This window comes from Artibeus jamaicensis, unplaced genomic scaffold (genome assembly GCF_021234435.1).
Source record: "Artibeus jamaicensis isolate MK-2021 breed Jamaican fruit bat unplaced genomic scaffold, CSHL_Jam_final contig_1284, whole genome shotgun sequence".
NCBI classification, from domain to species: Eukaryota; Metazoa; Chordata; class Mammalia; order Chiroptera; family Phyllostomidae; genus Artibeus; species Artibeus jamaicensis.
The window spans coordinates 3152268-3173434 of record NW_026521249.1 but is presented as its reverse complement, the minus strand read 5'-3'; the positions used below and the strand labels follow the sequence as shown (position 1 = coordinate 3173434).

The 21167-nt window shown below is 38.5% G+C and overlaps 1 protein-coding gene across 6 annotated transcripts in view; it reads left to right on the top strand.

Annotated features, from left to right (window-relative positions):
- Window positions 1-21167, top strand: part of ZRANB3 (zinc finger RANBP2-type containing 3) — a 238508-nt gene that overhangs the window by 17556 nt on the left and 199785 nt on the right. For all 6 annotated transcript variants that reach the window (XM_053666886.1, XM_053666896.1, XM_053666902.1 and 3 more), the window contains one exon: window positions 12220-12387. In XM_053666886.1, the coding sequence (XP_053522861.1) occupies window positions 12227-12387 (161 nt within the window). In that variant the 5' untranslated portion in view covers window positions 12220-12226. The remainder of the gene's footprint in view (window positions 1-12219; window positions 12388-21167) is intronic.

The window sequence follows — 21167 nt, the reverse complement described above, 5'->3', positions numbered from 1 at the left end:
CCGCCCTGTACTCCCCACCTCCCTCCCATTTCCACCACCCTTAGTTCTCATCCCTGTCTCCTTCATATTTGTTCCTCCAAATCCCTCCCCATTTTTCCCCTTAAATTCCCTTCCCTCTCCCCTCTGTTCACTGTCCCCTTGTTCTCTATTTCAGTGTCCTTGTTTTTATTCTGCTTGCTTGTTTGTTTTGTTGTTTAGCTTCCTGTTAAACCTGAGATCATATGCTTTTTGTCTTTCAACACCTGGCCTATTTCACTCAGCATAATGCTTTCCAGTTCCATCCATGTTGTTGCAAAGGGTAGTAGCTCCTTCTTTCTCTCTGCTGCATAGAATTCCATTGTGTATATATACCACAATTTTTTGATCAATTCATTTACTGACAGGCACCTAGGTTGCTTCCAACTCTTACCTATTGTAAATTGTGCTGCTATGAACATTGTGGTGCATAGGTTCTTTGATATTGATGTTTTAGGATTCTTAGGATATAATCCTAGCAGTGGAATTGCTGGGTCAAAAGGCAGGTCGATTTTTATTTTTCTGAGAAAATTCCATACTGTTTTCCATAATGGTTGTACCAGTCTGCAATCCCACCAACAGTGAACTAAGGACCCCTTTTCCCCACAACCTCTCCAACATTTGTTGTTTGTTGCTTTGTTTATGATAGCCATCCTGACTGGTGTAAAGTGGTATCTCATTGTGGTTTTAATTTGCATCTCTCTGATAACTAATGATATTGAGCATCTCTTCATGTGTCTCTGGATCTTCTGTATGTCCTTCTTGGAGAAGTGTCTGTTCAAGTCCTTTTCCCATTTTTTAATTGGGTTAGATGTCTTCTTAGAGTGGAGCCGTGTAAGTTCTTTGTATATTTTGGAGATTAAACCTTTGTCTGAGGTATCATTGGCAAATATGTTTTCCCAAACAGTTGGTTCTCTTTTTATCCTAATACTGTTTTCTTTAGCCAGGCAGAAGCTTCTTATTTTAATGAGATCCCATTTGTTTATTCTTTCCTTTATGTCCCTTGCTCTAGGGGACATATCAGTAAAAATGTTGCTGTGTGAAATAGCTGAGATTTTCCTGCCAATATTCTCCTCTAGGACTTTAATGATGTCACGGCTTATATTTAAGTCTTTTATTCACCTTGAATTTATTTTGGTGTATGGTGTAAGTTGGTGCTCAAGTTTCATTTTTTTGCACGTAGCTGTCCAGTTCTCCCAACACCATTTGTTGAAGAGGCTATCTTTACTCCATTTTATGTTACTGCCCCCTTTGTCGAATATTAATTGACTGTAGAGAGTTGGGTTGATTTCTGGACTATCTGTTCTGTTCCATTGGTCTATGTGCCTGTTTTTATGCCAGTACCAGGCTGTTTTGATTACAGTGGCCTTGTAATACAGTTTGGTATCAGGTATTGTGATCCCTCCTACTTTCTTCTTCTTTCTCAAGATTGCAGCTGCTATTCGGGGACGTTTATGGTTCCATATAAATTTTTGAAGTGATTGTTCTATGTCTGTGAAATATGCCATTGGTACTGTAATAGGTATTGCATTGAATCTGTATATTGCTTTGGGTAGTATGGACATTTTGATGATGTTAATTCTTCCAATCCATGAACAAGGTATATGTTTCCATTTGTTTATGTCTTCCCTAATTTCTTTCTTCAGTGCTGTGTAGTTTTCTGCATACAGGTCTTTTACTTCCTTGGTTAGGTTCATTCCCAGATATTTTATTTTTCTTTTTGCTATATCGAATGGGATTTTTTCTTGATTTCTGCTTCTGCTGATTCATCGTTTGTATACAAAAATGCCTTTGATTTCTGGATATTGACTTTGTATCCTGCTGTTTTGCCAAATTAATTTATTACGTCGAGCAGTTTTTGGGTAGAGTCTGTAGAATTTTCCATGTACACTATCATGTCGTCTGCAAACAGTGACAGTTTGTTTCCTCCTTTCCGATTTGGATGTCTTTTATTTTCTTTTCTTGTCTGATTGCTGTGGCTAAAACTTCTAATGCCATATTGAATAGAAGTGGTGAAAGTGGACAACCTTGTCTTGTTCCTGATCTTAGTGGAAAGGATTTTAGTTTTTGCCCATTGAGTATGATGTTGGCTGTAGGTCTCTCATATATGGCCTTTATTATGTTGAGGACTGCTCCCTCTATTCCCATTTTGCTGAGTGTTTTTATCATAAATGGGTGTTGTACCTTATCAAAAGCTTTTTCCGTGTCTATTGATATGATCATGTGGTTTTTGTCTTTGCTTTTGTTTATGTGATGTGTTACATTTACCGATTTGCGAATGTTGAACCATCCTTGCATCCCTGGGATGAATTCCACTTGGTCATGGTGTATGATCTTTTTGATATATTGTTGGATGCGATTTGCCAATATTTTGTTGAGGATTTTAGCGTCTATGTTCATCAGCGATATTGGCCTGAAGTTCTCTTTCTTTGTTGTGTCTCTGTCTGGTTTGGGAATTAGTATGATGCTGGCTTCATAAAAAGAATTTGGGAGTTTTCCATCCTTCTGGATTTTTTGGAACAGTCCGTGAAGAATAGGGGTTAGCTCTTCCATAAATGCTTTGTAGAATTCTTCTGTGAACCCATCTGGTCCGGGGCTTTTGTGTGATGGGAGTTTTTTGATTACCGCTTCAGTTTCTTTTGCTGTTATTCGTATGTTCAGATTTTGTGTTTCTTTTTCATTAAGTTTTAGAAGATTATATTTTTCTAGAAATGTGTCCATTTCCCCTAGGTTCTCAAATTTCTTGGCATACAGTTCTTCATAGTAATTTCTTACAATCCCTTCTATTTCTGTGGTCTCAGTAACCTCTCTTCTTTCATTTCTGATTGTGTTTATTTGAGTCCAGTCTCTTCTTGGTGAGCCTACTTAAAGGCTTGTCTATTTTGTTTATCTTTTCAAAGAACCAACTTCTGGATTCATTGATCCTTAGGGTTATGGTTTTGGTCTCTATGTCATTTAATTCTCCTCTAATCTTGGTTATTTCCTTCCTTCTGCTTGCTCTGGGCTATCGTTGTTGTTGTTCCTCGAGTTCTTGCAGGCGTAGGGTTAGGTTGTTTGTTTGAAATGTTTCTGTCTTCTTAAGGTAGGCCTGTATTGCTATAAACTTCCCTCTCAGGACTGTTTTCGCTGTGTTCCATAAGTTTTGGGTTGTTGTGAGATCATTTTTATTTGTTTCCAGAAACGTTTTGATTTCTTCCCTAATTTTATTCTTGACCCATTCGTTGTTTAATAGCATACCATTCAGTCTCCATGATTTTGGGTGCTTTGGGCTTTTTTCTTTGGGGTTGGTTTCCAATTTCCAATTTCAGTCCTTGTGGTCATAGCAGATGCTTGGTATGATTTCAATTTTCTTGAATTTTTTGAGGCTTGTTTTGTGTCCTATCATGTGGTCTATCTTTGAAAATGTTCCATGTGCATTTGAAAAGAATGTGTATTTAGCTTCTTTAAGGTGAAGGGCTCTATATATATCAGTTAAGTCCATTTCATCTAGGGTGTTGTTTAATGCCACAATATCTTTGTTGATAATTTGTTTGGAAGATTTGTCCATTTTTGACAGTGGGGTGTTAAAATCCCCTACTATAATTGTGTTGCTGTCAATATCATTCTTGAAGTCCTCTAAGATTTTCTTTATATATTTTGGTGCTCCCATATATATTTACGATGTTAATGTCTTCTTGATGGATTCTTCCCTTGAGTATTATGAAGTGACCGTCTGGGTCTCTCTTTATGACCTCTTTTTTAAAGTCTGTTTTGTTTGATATGAGAATTGCTACCCTGGCTTTTTTTTCTTGTCCATTTGCTTGGAAAATTTGTTTCCAGCCTTTTACTTTTAGTCTGTGATGGTCTTTTGTCCTGAGGTGGGTCTCTTGTAGGCAGCATATGTGAGAGTCACGCTTTCTGATCCATTCAGCTATTCTGTGTCTTTTGATTGGAGCATTTAATCCATTTACATTTAAGGTTATTATTGATAGGTACTTATTCATTGCCATTTTTGTACCTGTGTTCCTCTCTGTCTCTCACTTTTTCTTCCTTTCCTTAAAGCAGTCCTTTTAGTGTTTCTTGTAGGACTGGTTTGGTGGAGGCATATTCTTTTAAACTTCTTTTGTCTTGGAAGCTCTTTATTTGGCCTTCTGTCTTGACTGAGAACCTTGGTGGGTAAAGTAGCCTTGGTTGCAGGCCTCTGGTTCTGATTACTTGGAATATTTCTTGCCATTCTCTTCTTGCTTGGAGTGTTTCCATTGAGAAGTCAGTAGCTAACCTTATTGGGGCTCCCTAGTATGTTACTTCTTTTTTCTCCCTTGCTGCCTTTAAGTTTCTCTCTTTGTGTTGGAATTTTGCCATTTTGATGATGATATGTCTTGAAGTGGGCCTCCTTGGGTTTGTCTTGATTGGGACTCTATGTGATTCCTGGATGTTTGTGACTTTTTCTCTCATCAAATTAGGGAAATTTTCTCTCATTACTCTTTCAAACAGGTTTTCTATCCCTTGTTCTTCTTCTCCTTCTGGTATCCCTATTATTCAGATATTATTACATTTCATATTGTCTTGTATTTCTCTTAATCCTTCTTCATTCTTTCTGAGTTTCTTTTCATTTTCCTGTTCTTTCTGTGAAATGCTTTCTACTTTGTCCTCCAGCTTGCTAATCCGATCCTCTGCCTTATCTATTCAATTTTTAAAACTTTCTACTGTGTTCTTCAATTCGGAAATTGTATTCTTCATTTCCTCTTGGCCCTTGCTAATAATTTCCATTTCCTTTTTCATGTTGATATAGTTTGGGGTGAGATCATTGTAGCTCCCCTGTATTTTCTGTTAGCTCATTGTGAGCTCTTTGAACTTCGTGATAACCAGTGCTTTGAATTCACTGATAGTTGATGAGCCTCTATTTCATCTAACATACTTTCTGAAATTTCTGCTTTTTCTTTCATTTGGGGATTGTTTCTTTGTCTTCCCATTGTTTGTGAGACTCTTCTTGTTATCCTCAGCTTCTAAAATTGATCTGTTCTGACTCCCTGGGTTTATGTTGTGAACCTCTATGGTATAATACCTGTGAATTTCAGTGGTGCAGACTCCTTCAGGTATCTTGATGTTATCCGTTTCCTCCTACTCCTTTTATCGTGTATGTGTAATCAGTTGTAGGAGGGGGCAAAATGGTTTATGACAGCAGAAGAGTTTTTTATGATATTTACAGTCATAGCCGGTAGCGAGGAGATAGGCAATCTTTAGGCTATATATAGTCTTAACCGTAGTCTTCAGCCCAACTTGCCACTTTTACAAGAGGATGGACAAAAGATAAACCTCTTGTTGGGGAGGGAAGGCTTTTTATTTGGAACTTGAAAGCAGTGAGGTTTCAGACGGTCAGATTTTTGAGGTAAGATGAGTGTAAGGAACAGTAAATAGGTGTAGTGTGTGAGCAAATAGAGTTAATCACTACAGTGATAGAATTCAGGGACCTGGACAATGGGCTAAGATCCAGGAGATGTGTTGTGAAGTATTTACTGTTGTATAGATCAGCTATTATTTACACTAATATTAGAGCAGCACTCATATAACAAATTCTATGTGATCTGTCTGAGTAGGGGGTATAGAGCTTTAGGTCATGTACTAAAGGAAAATAAGTGGCGTGGAGTTTAGAAGTTTAGCAACGCACTATGGAGGAAAGGACAGGGGGCACCTGTCTAATAATATAATATAACTACTCAACACTGAGAAGCCTATATAGAAAGAGGAGGAATACAGACATATTAATATAAAAGAAGTGAGAATAATGGAAAAAATATGCAACACCTCATGTCTTCTCTGCTATAGGAAGGTGAAATTTGTCTCTGTCTGTACTGTTGAGATGCCCCCTCTTTTGGTCTCATTCTAGTCCTTTCACAGCTCCTAGTTGTTTGTGTCTCTTGTGGGTAAAAGGAAACGAAGCAACAACAAACAATCAAACAAAAAGGCAGGAGAAGGGAGGCAAAAGCGATGAGTTTAAGAGGAAAGGAAGAAGGACTAAAACAGGGAAAAAGATAGGAGAGGAACACATAGAAAGATAAAGCAGTGCTAAAATTTAAAAATATATAAGATTACTAAACAAACTCACAAAAAAGTTACTAAAAAAATAAGGAAAAAAAACCCAAAACAAACAAATAAACAACAAAAAAACAATAACAACAACAACAGAGAAACCCTTCCCTTGATGGTTTCAAACTGTCCAGACTGGTTTTTCTGGTTGCAGCAGGATCTCTCTGTTGGCTGGGATGTCGGCATAAGTGCGCTCACCAGCCAGGCTACCAGATTGGGATGTGGTCGCCCGCACACTGGTCAAGCTGCTTGGGTCCCATGGGTTCTGGTAGGGTCCTTCCCAGTCCTGTGTCGGGGACTCAGAGGCTTCTGCGCCTGTGGGCACCCGCCAGGCCATCTGGGACCGAGAAACCGGCAGGGCAATTCCCAGTCCTGTGGCGAGTCCCCAAATGCCTCCGCTTTCCCCCTGGCTCGCTGTAAGGCCAGGTGGGAAGCAAGCCAAGCTGTCCTGGCAGGAGAACACCTCAGTCTACTTTCAAAAAAAAACTCTCCAGACAGCCTGCCTCTCAGTCCAGCCCAGTCCCCAGTGAGACCAGTGAGGCCAGTGCATCTCACAGTTCTCCCAGGCTTGCAACCACAGAGTCTGCAGTTGAACCGGGCCCTGTGTCTTTGTAACCCTCCCTGATAATGCAAGCCGGCAAGCAGACAGGTCTCTCCCTGGTGTTGTCCAGTTTTGCTTATAAGGGGAGCAGGGGAGCTGCTGGCCCGCGCTGGTGGCCACTGGGGCCGCTGGGTGCCCATGGTCCTGTGGCAGACACCTTTGGTGTTGGTCTCAGACCAATGGCTCTGGTCCCTGGTCGTAGAGGTAGCACCTGGGCCACCTGGCCGGGGGCGCGGGCCCGTGCCACCACTTTGTCTGTACTCCGGTCCCGAGACCCCACTGACCTGCCACTTTCTGGTGTTTCAGTGTCCGTCACAATCTGTGTTCTTTTAATTTCACAAATGCTGGATAACTGATGGATTAGTGCGCTGCTTCTCTGTAGATCTGCCAGGATTTTCACCCACGAGTAAGGGAGCTAGAATCCGCTCTGTCCTACTGCGTCGCCATCTTCCCAGCACCAATCTCTTTCCACTTTTGACAGTTGGGTGTTAAAATCCCCTATAATGACTGTGTTGCTATCTACCTCTTTCTTAAAGTCCTCCATTATTTTCTTTATATATTTAGGTGCACCTATATTTGGTGTGTATGTGTTTGTAAGAGTTATATCTTCTAGTTGGACTACTCCGTTAATTATTATGTAGTGGCTTTTTTTGTCTCTTGTCATGGCCTTTGTTTTGAAGTCTGTTCAGTCTGGTATAAGTATTGCTTTCATCTTTTTTTATGTCTCTTTGCTTGGATTTTTTTTTTTTAATCTCTTCACTTTCAGATCTTTTGTTCTGAGATGGGTCTCTTTTAGATAGTATATGTTCAGGTCATGTTTTCTAATTCATTCAGCTACCCTAGGTCTTTTGATTGGAGGATTTAATCCATTTACATTTAAAGTTATTATTCATAGATACATATTCATTACCATTTTCCCCTCTATATCTGTGTTTTTTTCTCTCTCTATTCCTTCTTAAAGCAGTCCCTTTAGCATCTCCTGGAGTGCTGACTTGGTGGAGATGTACTTTTTCAGCCAAATTTTTTTTCTGTGAAGCTCTTTATTTTGCCTTCTATTTAAAATGAGAGCCCTTTGGATAGAATTCTCTTGGTTGGAGGTCACCAGTTTTCATTACTTGGAATATTTGTGCAGTCCTTTCTGGTTGGTAGTGTTTATGTGGAGAAATCAGCTGATAGTTTATTGGAGCTCCCATTTATATTACTAGCTGTTTCTTCCTTGCTGCCTTTAAGATTCTGTTTTTGTCCTTAAATTTTGCCACTTTGATTGTAATGTATCTTGGAGTGGGCTTTTTTGTTTTTGTTCACCTTGATTGGGACCTACTCTGGTTCCTAGACTTCTATTACATTTTCCATCACTAAGTTAGGGGAATTTTTTTCATTATTTTTTCAAACAGATTTTCTATCACTCGCTTCTTTTCTTCTGCTTGTGATATCCCTATGATGTGAATATTGTTGTTTCATGTTGTCCCTAAGTTCCCAAATCTATTGTTCTTTTCGTGTCTTTTTTTCATTTTGTTGGTTTATTTTTTTCTATCTTGTCTTCCATCTCACTGATTAGATCCTCTGCTTCATCGAGCCTGCTTTCAGTTATTTCTAGTGTATTCTTCATAGCATATATTGCATTGTTGATTTCTAACTGGTTTTTATTCAGGATTTCTATGTCCTTTTTCATGCTGTTGTAGGTCCCACTGAGCTCCTTATGGTTCTAACTAAGGTACTTGAAAATCTATAACCATTACTTTGAACTCTGTCTTATAAATTGCTGGCCTTGATTTCCCTTAGCTTTTTCTGGAGATTCCTCATTTTCTTTTGTTATGGGGTTGTTTTTTTGACTCCTATTTTACTTGTTTCTTTATTTATTTCTATGTATTAGATTGATTTGCTTTGACTCTCTGTCTTGTGCAGTGGACTTGTATGTTAGGAGTTCTGTGGGGCCAAGTGGTGCAGACTCTGATCTTCTGATCAGGATGCTCTAGGAATGACCTCTGCGTGGGTTATGTGGACTTTCCTATTGTATTTGTCCCATTTGTTGATGGTAACTCCCTTCTGACTGGCTAGTTAAGAGGCTCAACCCTAACTACATGTTGTATGCTGTTGTATAGATGGTGGCAGAACAAAACAAAAAACACAAAAACAACATCAAAACAAGTAACCCACCTGACCACCACAGCAATAACAACCACAAGAGAGTAAAGGATAATAACAGCAGAAAGCAAAATATAATAGAGAAAGGGGAAAAGGAAAAAGAATATGAGACCAAAGGGAAGAAAAGTGATCATGAAAGGAGAAAGGGGAAGAGAACTACTACTTGTAATGAACTGAAGGAGGAAAACAGGGAAATGGAAAAGGTAACAAAAATACTAAAAGGAGAGAAGAAGGAAAACAGTAGGGGTAATCAAAGGTAAGGGTAGAATAGGTAATATGAAAGAAAAATGAGGGTACCAAAAATAAAAGAAAAAGATAAGATAAAAAGGCTATGAAAAAGAAAAAATAAGTTAATGAAAAAAGAACCAAGTGGATTTGTCTCAGCACAATTTAGATATTGTCTTCTGTTTTCTCCCTTTGGATACCGCCCTGATGTCTGAGTCTGGTGTAAGCCAATGCCTGCTGGTGTGGCCCTTGACTGCCTTCTCAAAGCTACAGGTGGTCTACAATTTGTTGCTAATTCTTCCAGGCTTGGCAGCTCCTGGGGTGGGCCAAGCTGCTTTGCAAAGCTGGCTTTTATTAGCACTGGGTCCAGCAGTGTGTCAGCAAATGTTTCGAATCACCACAGGATCCATCTCTGCCTGTTTCTGCCTGCTGGCCTGCTGTTAATCTTAAGCTCATTTGCAGACCCCACCATTTTGAGTGGGCTTCTGGTAGAAATAGGTGGTAGTGATTCCTGTATCTCCCATAGCAGATACCTTTTAGACTTCATGGAAGATGGTGGGTGTGTACCCCCTCCTCTGAGCCATTAGTTTGAATCTGCCCAGGATTATTTCTCTATACTCTATACGACGGGGCCCCTAGTAGGCTTCCAAAGTCCAGATTTTCTGTCTGCCCCGTGCCAGGTGGGTGTTTCCTTAGCTCTCCTGAGGGGGCGGGAGGCACCAGACTGTTTCTCAGGATCGTGTATGGATTCATTGCACCCTGTTGCCAGTCTCTGACAACCCCTGAGTGTATTTATGTTGCTGTCTCCTCATCAAGAGTTAAGGACAGGATGGCAGAAAAGAAAGAAAGAAAACCCAAACAAAACAGAACACCAAAACAGAGCACAACTGAAAAAAGAATAAACAAACTTGCTGAGTGGCACAAACAGGTTGTGGTGAGGGGATTTCCAAAGGGTGGAGACAGTAATATCCCAGAGGGCAAGGTAATTGATTTTTTTCCTGGGAGGGGCTAGCTCTTCTCAAGAAAGATGGCTGCTGTTGGAGTCCAGGTATATCCAGGCCCTGAAAATCCCACATCCACTCCCCCAAGACTCTCTCCAGTGCTTCCCACTCCAGACTCTTCTCTCCTGACTTTAGTTTGTACTGCCCTCTTTTTCCTCAGGCCCAAATTGGGTAGCTTCAAACACAAAACCTTTGCTTTGCCCCTTTAAGGAAAAAAATAAAAGTAAGTTTTGTCTTTAGAAGTTTTTGTCTCTTCCCAGAGCACAGAGCATGTACAGTGCAGACTCCTTGATATCCTGATCTGGATGCTCTAGGAATATCCCTTGTGTGGGTTTTTTGGACTCTCCTGTTGTATTTGGGCACTGATTTTTATTAGTCTGTACCTTGTTGGGAACCTTCCTCTATCTTGCTAACTAAGGGGCTTCACACCTCCCATGACTGCCTCTGACTTTGGGAGGGCTTCTAAGGGTAGGTTGGGTCCCCATTCGGGGCACATGCAGGAGGCCACCTATGGAGGCCTGTCTTTTACACCAATGCCTCTCCCCCTCTCTCACAAATCTATAGCTTATATCCTATATGCACTGTCTTCTTTCAAGTCTTACATCATCCTGATGGGGTAGGGGGAAGAAGGGAAGAGTTTAGCAGCAAAACTGTAACAATGGACAGTGGAAGGGCTCTCATGCCACTCCTCCAGGGGGTCTCAGACTCAGGCTCTCACTGCTATGCTCAAGCCAAGATCTCAGCAGCCAGGGCTGCCCCAGCCAACTCTCTCCACCAGTGGCGCTCCTGGCTCCTCAGTTGAGCAGCCACATCCTCCTCAGTTGGACTCTGTTTGTTTGCAGTTCTAGCAGTGCCTGGGGCCAGAGAGGTGATAGCCCCCCTCCCTAGCAAGTACCACAGGCCCCAGACCCTGGCTTCTTGCAGAGGCAGGGTGCTTGGCCCTGTCCAGGGTAGAAAGAACGGAGACAAGTCCAGGTGCCAAGGTGCAGCTGTTCCGGTTTATTGTTCCAGAGGAGGGTATTGTAACTTCTACAAAATGGCTCCAGCTCCAGATCTGCACAGGCAGACATGCTGTGCTGGCCTGCTGGTGGCAGCAACAGCTCTGTGAGGAAAGCCCATGTCACCAACCCCTGAGTGTCCTCACAGGTGGGCAGGCACTTGCACACTCAACACTCAGCTGGATTTTCGAGTTGATCCCTCGGCAGATTAGCTGCAAGACCAGTCCTGAGCTGGGAGCATGTGGGCAGAGCTTCCAGCTACTCTGCAGCCATCTTGGGAACCTCCTCAGCCTTTCATTCTTAAAATAGAATCCAAAGTCCTCATCAAAGTCTTATGCGATTTGACTCTTGAATATCTTCATTTTATACCATTCTTTCCCTTGGTTCAGCCACATTGGCTTCCTTTCTGTTGCAAGAAAACACTGAGCCATTTTTTAACTCAGGGCCTTTGCTGATGGTGTCTATTGGCAGTATCGCCAGTAGCTCTTAGTTTTGAACATGGTTGTCTCTGTCCCATCCTTAACACTGTAAACCAAGCATAACCTAAGAGAGGCTTTTGCTGGTTAGCCTAACAGAAGTGGCCATTGCCTTAGTGTTATAATATTTGTACTGCACTGTAATTAATCATCTTGTTTATTTTTAGTCTTCCCCTCTTTGAAGGTGTGGTCCTTCTTCAGATTGTGGCTTATAGTGCCTATTTTTTAAATTAATAAATACTGGTTGAATTCTTAAGATTCATTCCAATCTTAGAAAATATGGTGTGATATAAAAATGTACATCTATAAGTTATGAAAGGAATCCTCTTTTATAGCAAATTCGTCCTTTATTTTTATTCAGTTGGTAAAAAATGTAGTTGATTTATAACTTTTCAGTAATGTTTTATTACTTATTAAAGTAGGGCTATGGCTATTTTATGGCTTAATTACAAATACAAATGAAATAGAAGATGCTGAGTTTTTAGATAGTGAATTAAATAGTTGCTTTTGGATTCGGTGCTTTTAATTTTCTTAGTAGCTTACTCTGGGAACATGATTTAATTTATATCTATGTAGATAGTTTATTAAGACTACTGATAAATATGTTAATATTATTATTTATGTTTAACTAATACACTTAGTAATATCTATTTCCTCAATTCCTTCCCTTTTGTGATTTCTTTGATTTTTAGGATCATCATGCTTAGATTTCATAATATAAAAAAGCCTCTTGAAAATCAGATTTCCTGTTTGACAAGTGAATCTTATAAACAGCTGGATTATTTGCCTGACAGACTAAGAGCAAAGCTGCTTCCTTTTCAGAAAGATGGCATCACTTTTGCCCTTAGAAGAGATGGCAGGTAAGGTACTTTTTTGAAGACTGACTGAAAATGTTAAATCCCTGGCAAATATATAAAAAACAAAGCTCTGTGCAAAGCTTTCTGTGTGTGTGTAGAGAGTCTTCTATTAATTTCTTTTTTTGCTGCATCATGAAATAATAATTTCAGGATATAACTTCTTTTGCCTTTACTCATGAGTGATATTTTGGTTGGCATACAGCTCTCCTTCAATAGGAGGAGGAGGAAAGATATAAGACTTTTTTTTTCTTAGCACTTTGGAAGTTACAGTCTGCTGTCTTCTGATTTCCACAGTTGACAGGAAAAAAACATGCTCTTGAGTCTCAAAATATTATTCTACAGGTGACTTATTACAAAGAAAAAATTACAAAATGAGGAATATTAGTATCGCCAGTAGCGTGACACTCTCGGACATAATCTGGTGCATGGGACTTATGCAACATTCCTTAGCAGTGTTCTTTCTGGAAAGCTTTAGCTGATAATCATAAGGAAGCAGTCAAACCAGTTCAGAATGTGGGATATTTTTTCAGGACAACTGACCTGAAGTCTTCAAATGATTCAATGTCATGAAAAACCTAGGGCAGTGGTAAGAATGTTATAAATTGAGAGATAAATAAGAGTTAAAATATCTGAAAGTAAAGCATAAACTTTGATTAGGTCCTGGATAAGTAGAAAGGTAAACTTTAGAGGACCTTTTTTAGGAAAACTGGGAAAATTTTATCTGTACTGTATTATAGTGGTGTTATTGAATTAATGTTAATTATCTTAGGTGAGGTAATGGTATTGCAGTCGAATAAAGGAATGTTCTTGTTCTGGGATGATAAAGAATTTGGGAATAAGGAATCCTACTATCTTCATCCTACTTTCTACATTTTCAAGAAAGGGAAGGACCTGTGTATATTTAGAAAAACTTTGAATGGGTCAGCCAAAATGTTAATAGAGTGAATCTGGTGAGTGGTATAAGTTTGTTCATTGTATTATTTGGGGGGGGGGAGTGGACAGATTGTGTGAGTTTGAGAATTTTCCAAAATAAAACAAAACCCAACCAAGGAGTTACTCTAATTTTAATTGCTTTGTAGATCTCTTGTCTGTATGTTATTTTAAGGTTTTTCTCTGTCTTTGGAGTTCTGCAGTTTCACTATAATTTATTTAGTATTTTTTAAATCCTGTTTGGGATTATTGTACATTTTTAATCTGGGATTTGTATCATGTTGATTCTGAAAAATTTTCAGTTATTGCTTCTTCAAATATTGATTCTTACTCATTCTCTATATTATTTTCTGCAATTTGAATTACACTGATACTTGACCTTTTTACTCTCTTCTATTTAGTGTTTCTTACACTTTCTGTCTGTGTTACATTATGTCTGTTTTTAAAGATCCCTCTTATAGTACATGATTATGCTGTTTAGCTCATCTACTCAACTTGTAAAAAACTAAGAAAAGTGTGAGGATGATAAGTGTACAACTTGAAGAATTTTCACAGAATAGCCATCACCCAGATCGAGAAGTAGGATTACATTACTAGTGTCCCAGAAATTTTCCTCTTGTTCCCTCCCAATCACTACTACCTGCCTCCTCTCTGGAAGTCACCACTATCCTGACTTCTAACACCATAAATTACTTTTACATGTTCAGCTATATCATTATAATTATATATACATACATAATATATACACACACATAAATATATATGTTTATGTGTGTGTGTGTATATATATATATACACACATATATACTTTTTCGTGTCTGACTTCTTTCACTCAACATCATTGTGAGATCCTTCCACATTGTTGTATGTGGTTGTAGTTGTTTCATTTGCATTGCCATATATTATAAAATTTCATTGTATAAATATACCATGATTCATTTATTGATTCTACTGTTGATGAGCATATGGGTTGTTTTTAGTTTGGAGCTCTTATGAAAACAACACTATGAACATTTTTATACAAGTCTTTTGGTAAATGTAGATACATTTCTCTTGTATATATATCAAGAAGAGAAATTGTTGGATCATAAAATATGCATGTATTCCACTAAGCAGATACTACTAAGTACATTTTGCCAGGTCTGTTTTGATGAAGAACCACAAGTAGATGGCTTAAACAACAGAAATTTATTGCCTCACAGTTCTAGAGGCTAGAAGTCCAAAATTAAGGTTTGTTGGGATTGATTTTCTTCCCAAGGCTGTTTGGAAAGGTTCTCTTCTAAGTCTTATTCCTTTACTTGTAAATGGCTGTCTTTTTCCAATGGCTTTTCACATTCTTTTCCTTCTATCGATGTCAAAATTTTCCCCAACACATTTTTTTATCCTCAACCAAGGACATATTTTTTCCATTGCTTTTAGAGAGAGAGGGAAGGAGAGACAAAGGGAGAGAGATAGAAACATCGATGTGAGAGAGAAATATCAACCCATTGCCTCCTGAACATTCCCGGACATGGTATTGAACTAGCAACCAGGCATGCACCCTATGGGAATCAAACCACAGCCCTTAGGTTATGGGACAATGTTCCAACAAACCAAGCCATACCTGTCAGGGCAAAATTTTTCCTTTTTAAAAGGACACTGGTTATATTGGATTACAGACCACCCTAATGACGTAATTTTAACTAATGAAATCTGCAACAATCCTATTTCCAAATTAGGTCACATTCTGAGGCACTGGGTTTTAGTACTTCAACATAGGAATTGGGGGGCATAGTTTAACCCCTAAAGTCATCCAAACATTTTTTAAAGTGATTGTACCAATTTATACTTGTATTGACAGTGTCTAAGAGTTACAGTTATACTACATCCTTAGCAATACTTGATATTGTCTATATTTAATTTCATTTTAGATAGTCTGGTAATTATGTAGTGATATTTATTGAGGTTTTTATTTGCATTTTTCTGATAACAAATGAAGTTTAACACATTTTCATATACTCATCAGTCATTTGTACAACCTCTTTGTTAAGTGCCCATTCATATCTTATCCATTTTCATACTGGGTTTTGTGTCTACCCTTTTCTTGTTGTTTTCTCGGACTCTCTTGTGAGATTTATATTTTTATTGAGTCTTTTGTCAGGTAGACATGTTGTGAATACTTTTTCTCAGGCTATGACTTTTTCACTCTTTTCATAATGTCTTGGTAAGCAGATGTTCTCAATTTTAATGTCATCTTAAATATTCTTAATCAGTATTATTATTTATGCCTGACATTTTTTGCACCCTATTCTAGAAATATTTGCATACTTCAAAGTTGTGAAGATAATTTCCTATGTTTTGTCCTAAAAACTTTACTGTTTTATTTTTTACAAATTTGATCTACAGTCCACCTGGATTTGAATTTTTTACATGGCATGAGTTAAGGGGCAGGCTTGATTAGTTACTGATTATGTATTTATTTATTTATTTTGTATATGGATGTCTGATTGATCCATCACAATTTATTGAAAAGACCAAGCTTTCTCCACTGCACTAGAGTGTCTTGTCATAAATCAAGTTATCTTATGTGTATCTTTCTAGATAAATGCTCTCAAATGGAACTTTCTGCTATGATAGAAATGTTTGTATCTTTACTGTTTAATTTCATAGTTATTAGGTACACATGGCTACTGAGTTCTTGAAATTTTATCATTGCAACTAAAGACTGAATTTTTCATTTTTGTTGAATTTATTGGAGTGACATTGGTTAATAAAACTAGGTAAGTTTTAGGTGTACAATTCTATAAGACATCATCTGTATATTGTACTGTGTGTTTACCACCCCAAGTCAAGTTTCCTTACCTTACCATTTATCACCCTTCTACCCTCCTCTGAGTTTTTAGTTTTAACTAATTTTAATTAATGTAATTTAGATAGCCAGATGTGTCTAGGGGCTACCATATGGGACAGCGTAGATATAGATAATTTGTTTTATTTATTTGTCTGATTGCTGGTCTTTTTGTTGGTACCATACTTCTAAATTACTATAAATTTATAAAGCTATTTTGGTATAAGATAGCATATAGCTTCATTAAAAATTTTTAAAAATTATTGTTGGCTCTTTGCATTGCCTCTAAATTATGGATATCCCTTATCAATTTTCACCAAAAAAGGTGCTGGGATTGTTTTGTATCTGTAGATCAGTGTGGGTAGAATTTATATATTTAAAATATAGAATATTTTAATCCATGGATGTGAATGATTATTTTAAGATTTTCTCTTTTGTTTGAGTATCCAAAAGTCTGTCTCTTCAAAAAATTACTTTGTCCCCCGTTTTTCTCTTCCTTAATTCCAGCTGTTGGAACTTTTCTTAGTGTCCCACTATTTCTTCTTTTTCTTCTTTTCTTTAAAATTTCTGTGCTTCAGGTGGATATTTTTTATTTACCCATATTCTTATTCTAGTCCTATCATTTGCTGTTAAATAAACCTGTTGAATTCCCTAAGGAAGACACCACCGCTGAAAATACCTAAAATTAAAACACATTCAGTATGTCTGAAATAAAATTGAATTTATTACTTAATAAGCAAGGGAGAACTATGCTTGTTAGATACAGGATCTTGAAACAAAGCAGAGTTGGTATTGTATTAGGCTTTGGGGAGGTCTAGAGGCTTCTAAAAAGCTGCCAGTTCCCTGCAGGCCAGTTCCCAGCAGGGGACGCACGAAAGGTAACCATACATTGATGTTTCTCCTCCTTTCTCCTTCCCTTCCCCTCTAAAGATAAATAAATAAAAATCTTTAAAAGAAAAGAAAAGGCTAGAGTGTTTACAGATTTGCTGAATTTCACAGTACAGTTTAGGGATTAGCTAACTAATGTCAAAGAACAGTCAGTCCTTTCCTTTCTTGTACTTGGGGGATGGGAACATTTTCTTTTCTGTTCTTGTCAGATTATTATTAAGTTCTAGAATATACAGTTCTTATCTACCAGGTTATATAGATAGTATCTTGTTTCTTGCTGTGATTTTTCTGTCTCTTATTTCTGTAAATGTTTACACTTACTTATTTTACATATCTGACATCCTTTGGAAGCTCTTTGTTACTGATGTGATGGTCATTTCCCAATGTAAAAAATTAAAATTTTTACCTAAATTTTACCTAATTTTAAAAAATTAATTTTAATACTTAGGTAATCTTAATCTCTTAAAGTCTGGAAGAGACCTACAGAATGAGTAAATTCTTTTAGAGAGGATTTGCAAAATTAAGTTCTTATTTAGTTTAGTGTTTTCCAGGTCATAGGCAGTTTAAATTCAAAACCTCACATTCATTTTTAGGTAGGTTTATGATTATGAATTGCGTCTATTAATTTTTACCTCATGCTAAACATTGAGTAATCTTAATTATCTTTTTTTTAATTAGGTATATTAAATTTACAAAATGCACCGGTATTAGGTGTATAGTTCAATGGATTCAGACATATGTATACACCTGTGTTTTAAAACACTTCACACAATATATAGTACACTTTCATTACCTGTTGGGAACTGCCCTGCTTAGTTTCAGAAGCTGTAACTCCACCATGGCTAAGGATGAGGGATCCACCTTCGGACCATAAGCCATTAAGGAGACAAAGCTTATCTCCCTGGCAGGGCCACTGCCTCTGCTCCTTTCACTTTACCCTGCCTGGCCCCCAGTGCTTGATCAGTTAGCCAATGACAGGTAAGATTCCTCAAGGGAGGAACAACCTAAGACAGGCACGATCATGGGGAGCCCCCAGTGAAGGACTTGGGGGGCTATAGAAAAAGGGGGTGATGGACCCTTACCCTTTGGCTTTGACATAGCCCGAGTCCTCATTCTGTCTACAAGAAGTCCTACTCTCTTGGCTACCTTATTTCCCCTGCCTGACTTAGGCCTGAAACAATGACAGAGAGCAGTGCAGCCCTTTGCTTGAGAGGGTGAGTTCCCCAGGTAATCAGGCCTAAGAAAGAATACATAAAATCCTGTGAAACCTGCTTTGCTAATAATGCTCTCAATTAAATGATAAGGATCAGAGCATGAAATGAGTTTGTTTCCCAATGTTTTGTAGCCCTTTAGCTAACAGACCCTGACTCGGAATAAGCCCTAATAGTTCTTTGTATGCTATCTATTGTTTGATCCTTACTGCCTGACAATGATTAATGAGCTTTACCTGTATGCCTGTGCAAATTAAAAGCCAATAAAAGCCTGTCAAGGCAAGGGTCGGGGCGCCATCCTTTTGAGAGAGTGGCTAGGCCACTCCGAGGTGCTCTGCCCTTGAGAGAGTAGCTGTGCTGTTCCTTTTCCTACATAGGACTCGGTACTCCATGTGCATTCGTCTCATGTTTCCTCCATAATGCTGTGGACACTGTGGGCCAGTGTGTGCATCAGTTACCCAGAATAGGCCTCTTTCTAATCATCACTATCCCCCTGAATTAGGCAGCCATTGATCTGACATCTATCACCAGAATGTAATTTTTATAGTTACTTGATACTCTATTTTTTTAACTTTTATTTGGAAATAATTTCAACTTACAGAAAAAAGTATTATTTTTAGCCCTGGCTGGGTAGCTCAGTTGGTTGGAGCATTTTCCTGATAGGTAAGGTTGTGGGTTCAATCTCAGGTAAGAGCACATAGAAAAATCAACCAATAGGACTCCTGCCCAAGATGGATGTGTAGGTAGATATACTTTGCCTCTTTGCACAACCAAAAGAAGGTCAATAAAAAATTTAAAAACAAAAAATAACCAGAACTGCCAGGAAATCAAACTGTATGGAAGTCTGACAACCAAGGATTTGAAGAAGAAACATTCATCCAGACTGGAGAGGATGCTCAGTGGCTGGTAGACCAGGGCAGGCTGGAAAACCAGGGTGGGCACCCAGGACAAGGCAGCAGCCGGCAGACCAGTTGTACCCACATTTGCATGCAGATAAACTGGGAGAAGCAAGTGGGGAATGAGACAGGTCACACAACCCAGAGTTCCAGTGCAGAAACTAAACTTAAAAACCCCTGAGTGCAAAAACCTGGGGGTTGTGGTGGCAGGAGAAACTCCGAGCCTCACAGGAGAGTTCATTGGAGAAACCCACAGGGTTCTGGAATGTACACAAACCTAATCCCCCACCCACCCAGGGAATCAGCACCAGAAGGGCCTGATTTGCTTGTGGGTAGTGGGAGAAGTGACTAAAAGCCAGCCAAGAGCTGAGCAAGTGTCATTGTTCCCTCTCAGATCCCTCCCCCACATAAAGCACCACAGTCTAGAGACATGGCTTGTCCTGCCCTGGTGAATACCTAAGGCTCCACTCCTTACTACATAACAGGCATGCCAAGACAAAAAAAATAATATGGCCCAAATGAAACAGATTAAAGCTCCAACAATAGAACTAAGCAATGAAGAGATAGCCAACCTATCAGATTTAGAGTTCAAAACACTGGTAATCAGGATGCTCACAGAAATGGTTGAACGTGGTCACAAAATAGGAGAAAAAGTAAAGGCTGTGCAAAGTGATATACAGGAAAATGTACAGGGAACCAACAGTGAAGGGAAAGAAACCAGAACTCAAAGTGGTTTGGAGCAGATGGAAGAAATAAACATGCATCCAGAACAGAATAAAGAAACAATCAAAAAAACTGAGGGGAGGCTTAGGGGCCTCTGGGACAACTTTAAATGTTCCAAAATCTGAATCAATGGGGTGCTAGAAAGAGAAGAGGAAGAGCAAGAAACTAAAGACTTATTTAAACAAATAATGAAGGAGAGCTTCCCCAATCTGGCAAAGGAAAAAGATATCCAGGAAGTCCAGGAAGCTCAGAGTCCCAAAGAAACTGGACCCAGGGAAACACACCAAGACACATCATAATACATTACCCAATATGGAAGATAAGAAGAGATTCTTAAAAGCAGCAAGAGAAAAAGAGACAGTTACTCACAAAGGAGTTTCCATAAGACTGTCAGCTGATTTATCAAAAGAAACCTTTTGGGTAACAAGGAGCTGCAAAGAGGTATTCAAAGTCATGAAAGGCATGGACTTACATCAAAATTACTCTATCCAGCAAAGCTATCATTTAGAATGGGAGGGTAGAGAAAGTGCTTCCCAGATGAGGTAATGTTAAAGGAATTCATCATCAACAAGCCCTTATATGAAATGTTAAAGGGATTTATCTAAGAAGAAGATGTTGATCAAAAATAGGAAAGAGTAAAATGACAACAAACTCACAACTATCAATAACTGAACCTTAGGGGGGAAAAAACTAAGCAAACAACTAGAACAGGAACAGAATCACTGAATTGGAGATCACATGGAGGGTTATCAGCAGGGAGGGGTAAGGGGGAGAATGGGGGAAAAGGTAACAGGGAATAAGAAGCATAATTGGTAGGTACAAAATAAACAGGGGGAGGTTAGGAATAGTATGGGAAATGGAGAAGCCAAAGAACTTATATGTACCACCTATGGACATGAACTAAGGTGGGGGAGTGCTGGTGGGAGTGGGAGTGGAGGGTGGAGGGGGATAAAGGGGAGGAAAAAAATTGGACCACTGTAATAGCATAATCAGTAAGATACATTAAAAAAGAAAAAAAAGAAAAATCAACCAATAAATGCATAAATGGATGGAGCAACAAATCCTTGTTTCTTTCTTACTTTCCTCTCTCTCTAAAAATCAATATATAAATTTTAAATTTTTTTAAGTGAAAAGTTATTTTTTAAAAGTATAACAATAACTAAAATCAGGAAATTTAACTTCTGTATAATAATTTAATCTATATATGTGTTGTCACTTGTACCAATAATAGCATTTTTAACTGTTTTCTTTTAGTGTAAGATTCGGTGTTTCATGACACTGGCATTTTTTTTTAAGAATATAGGCCAG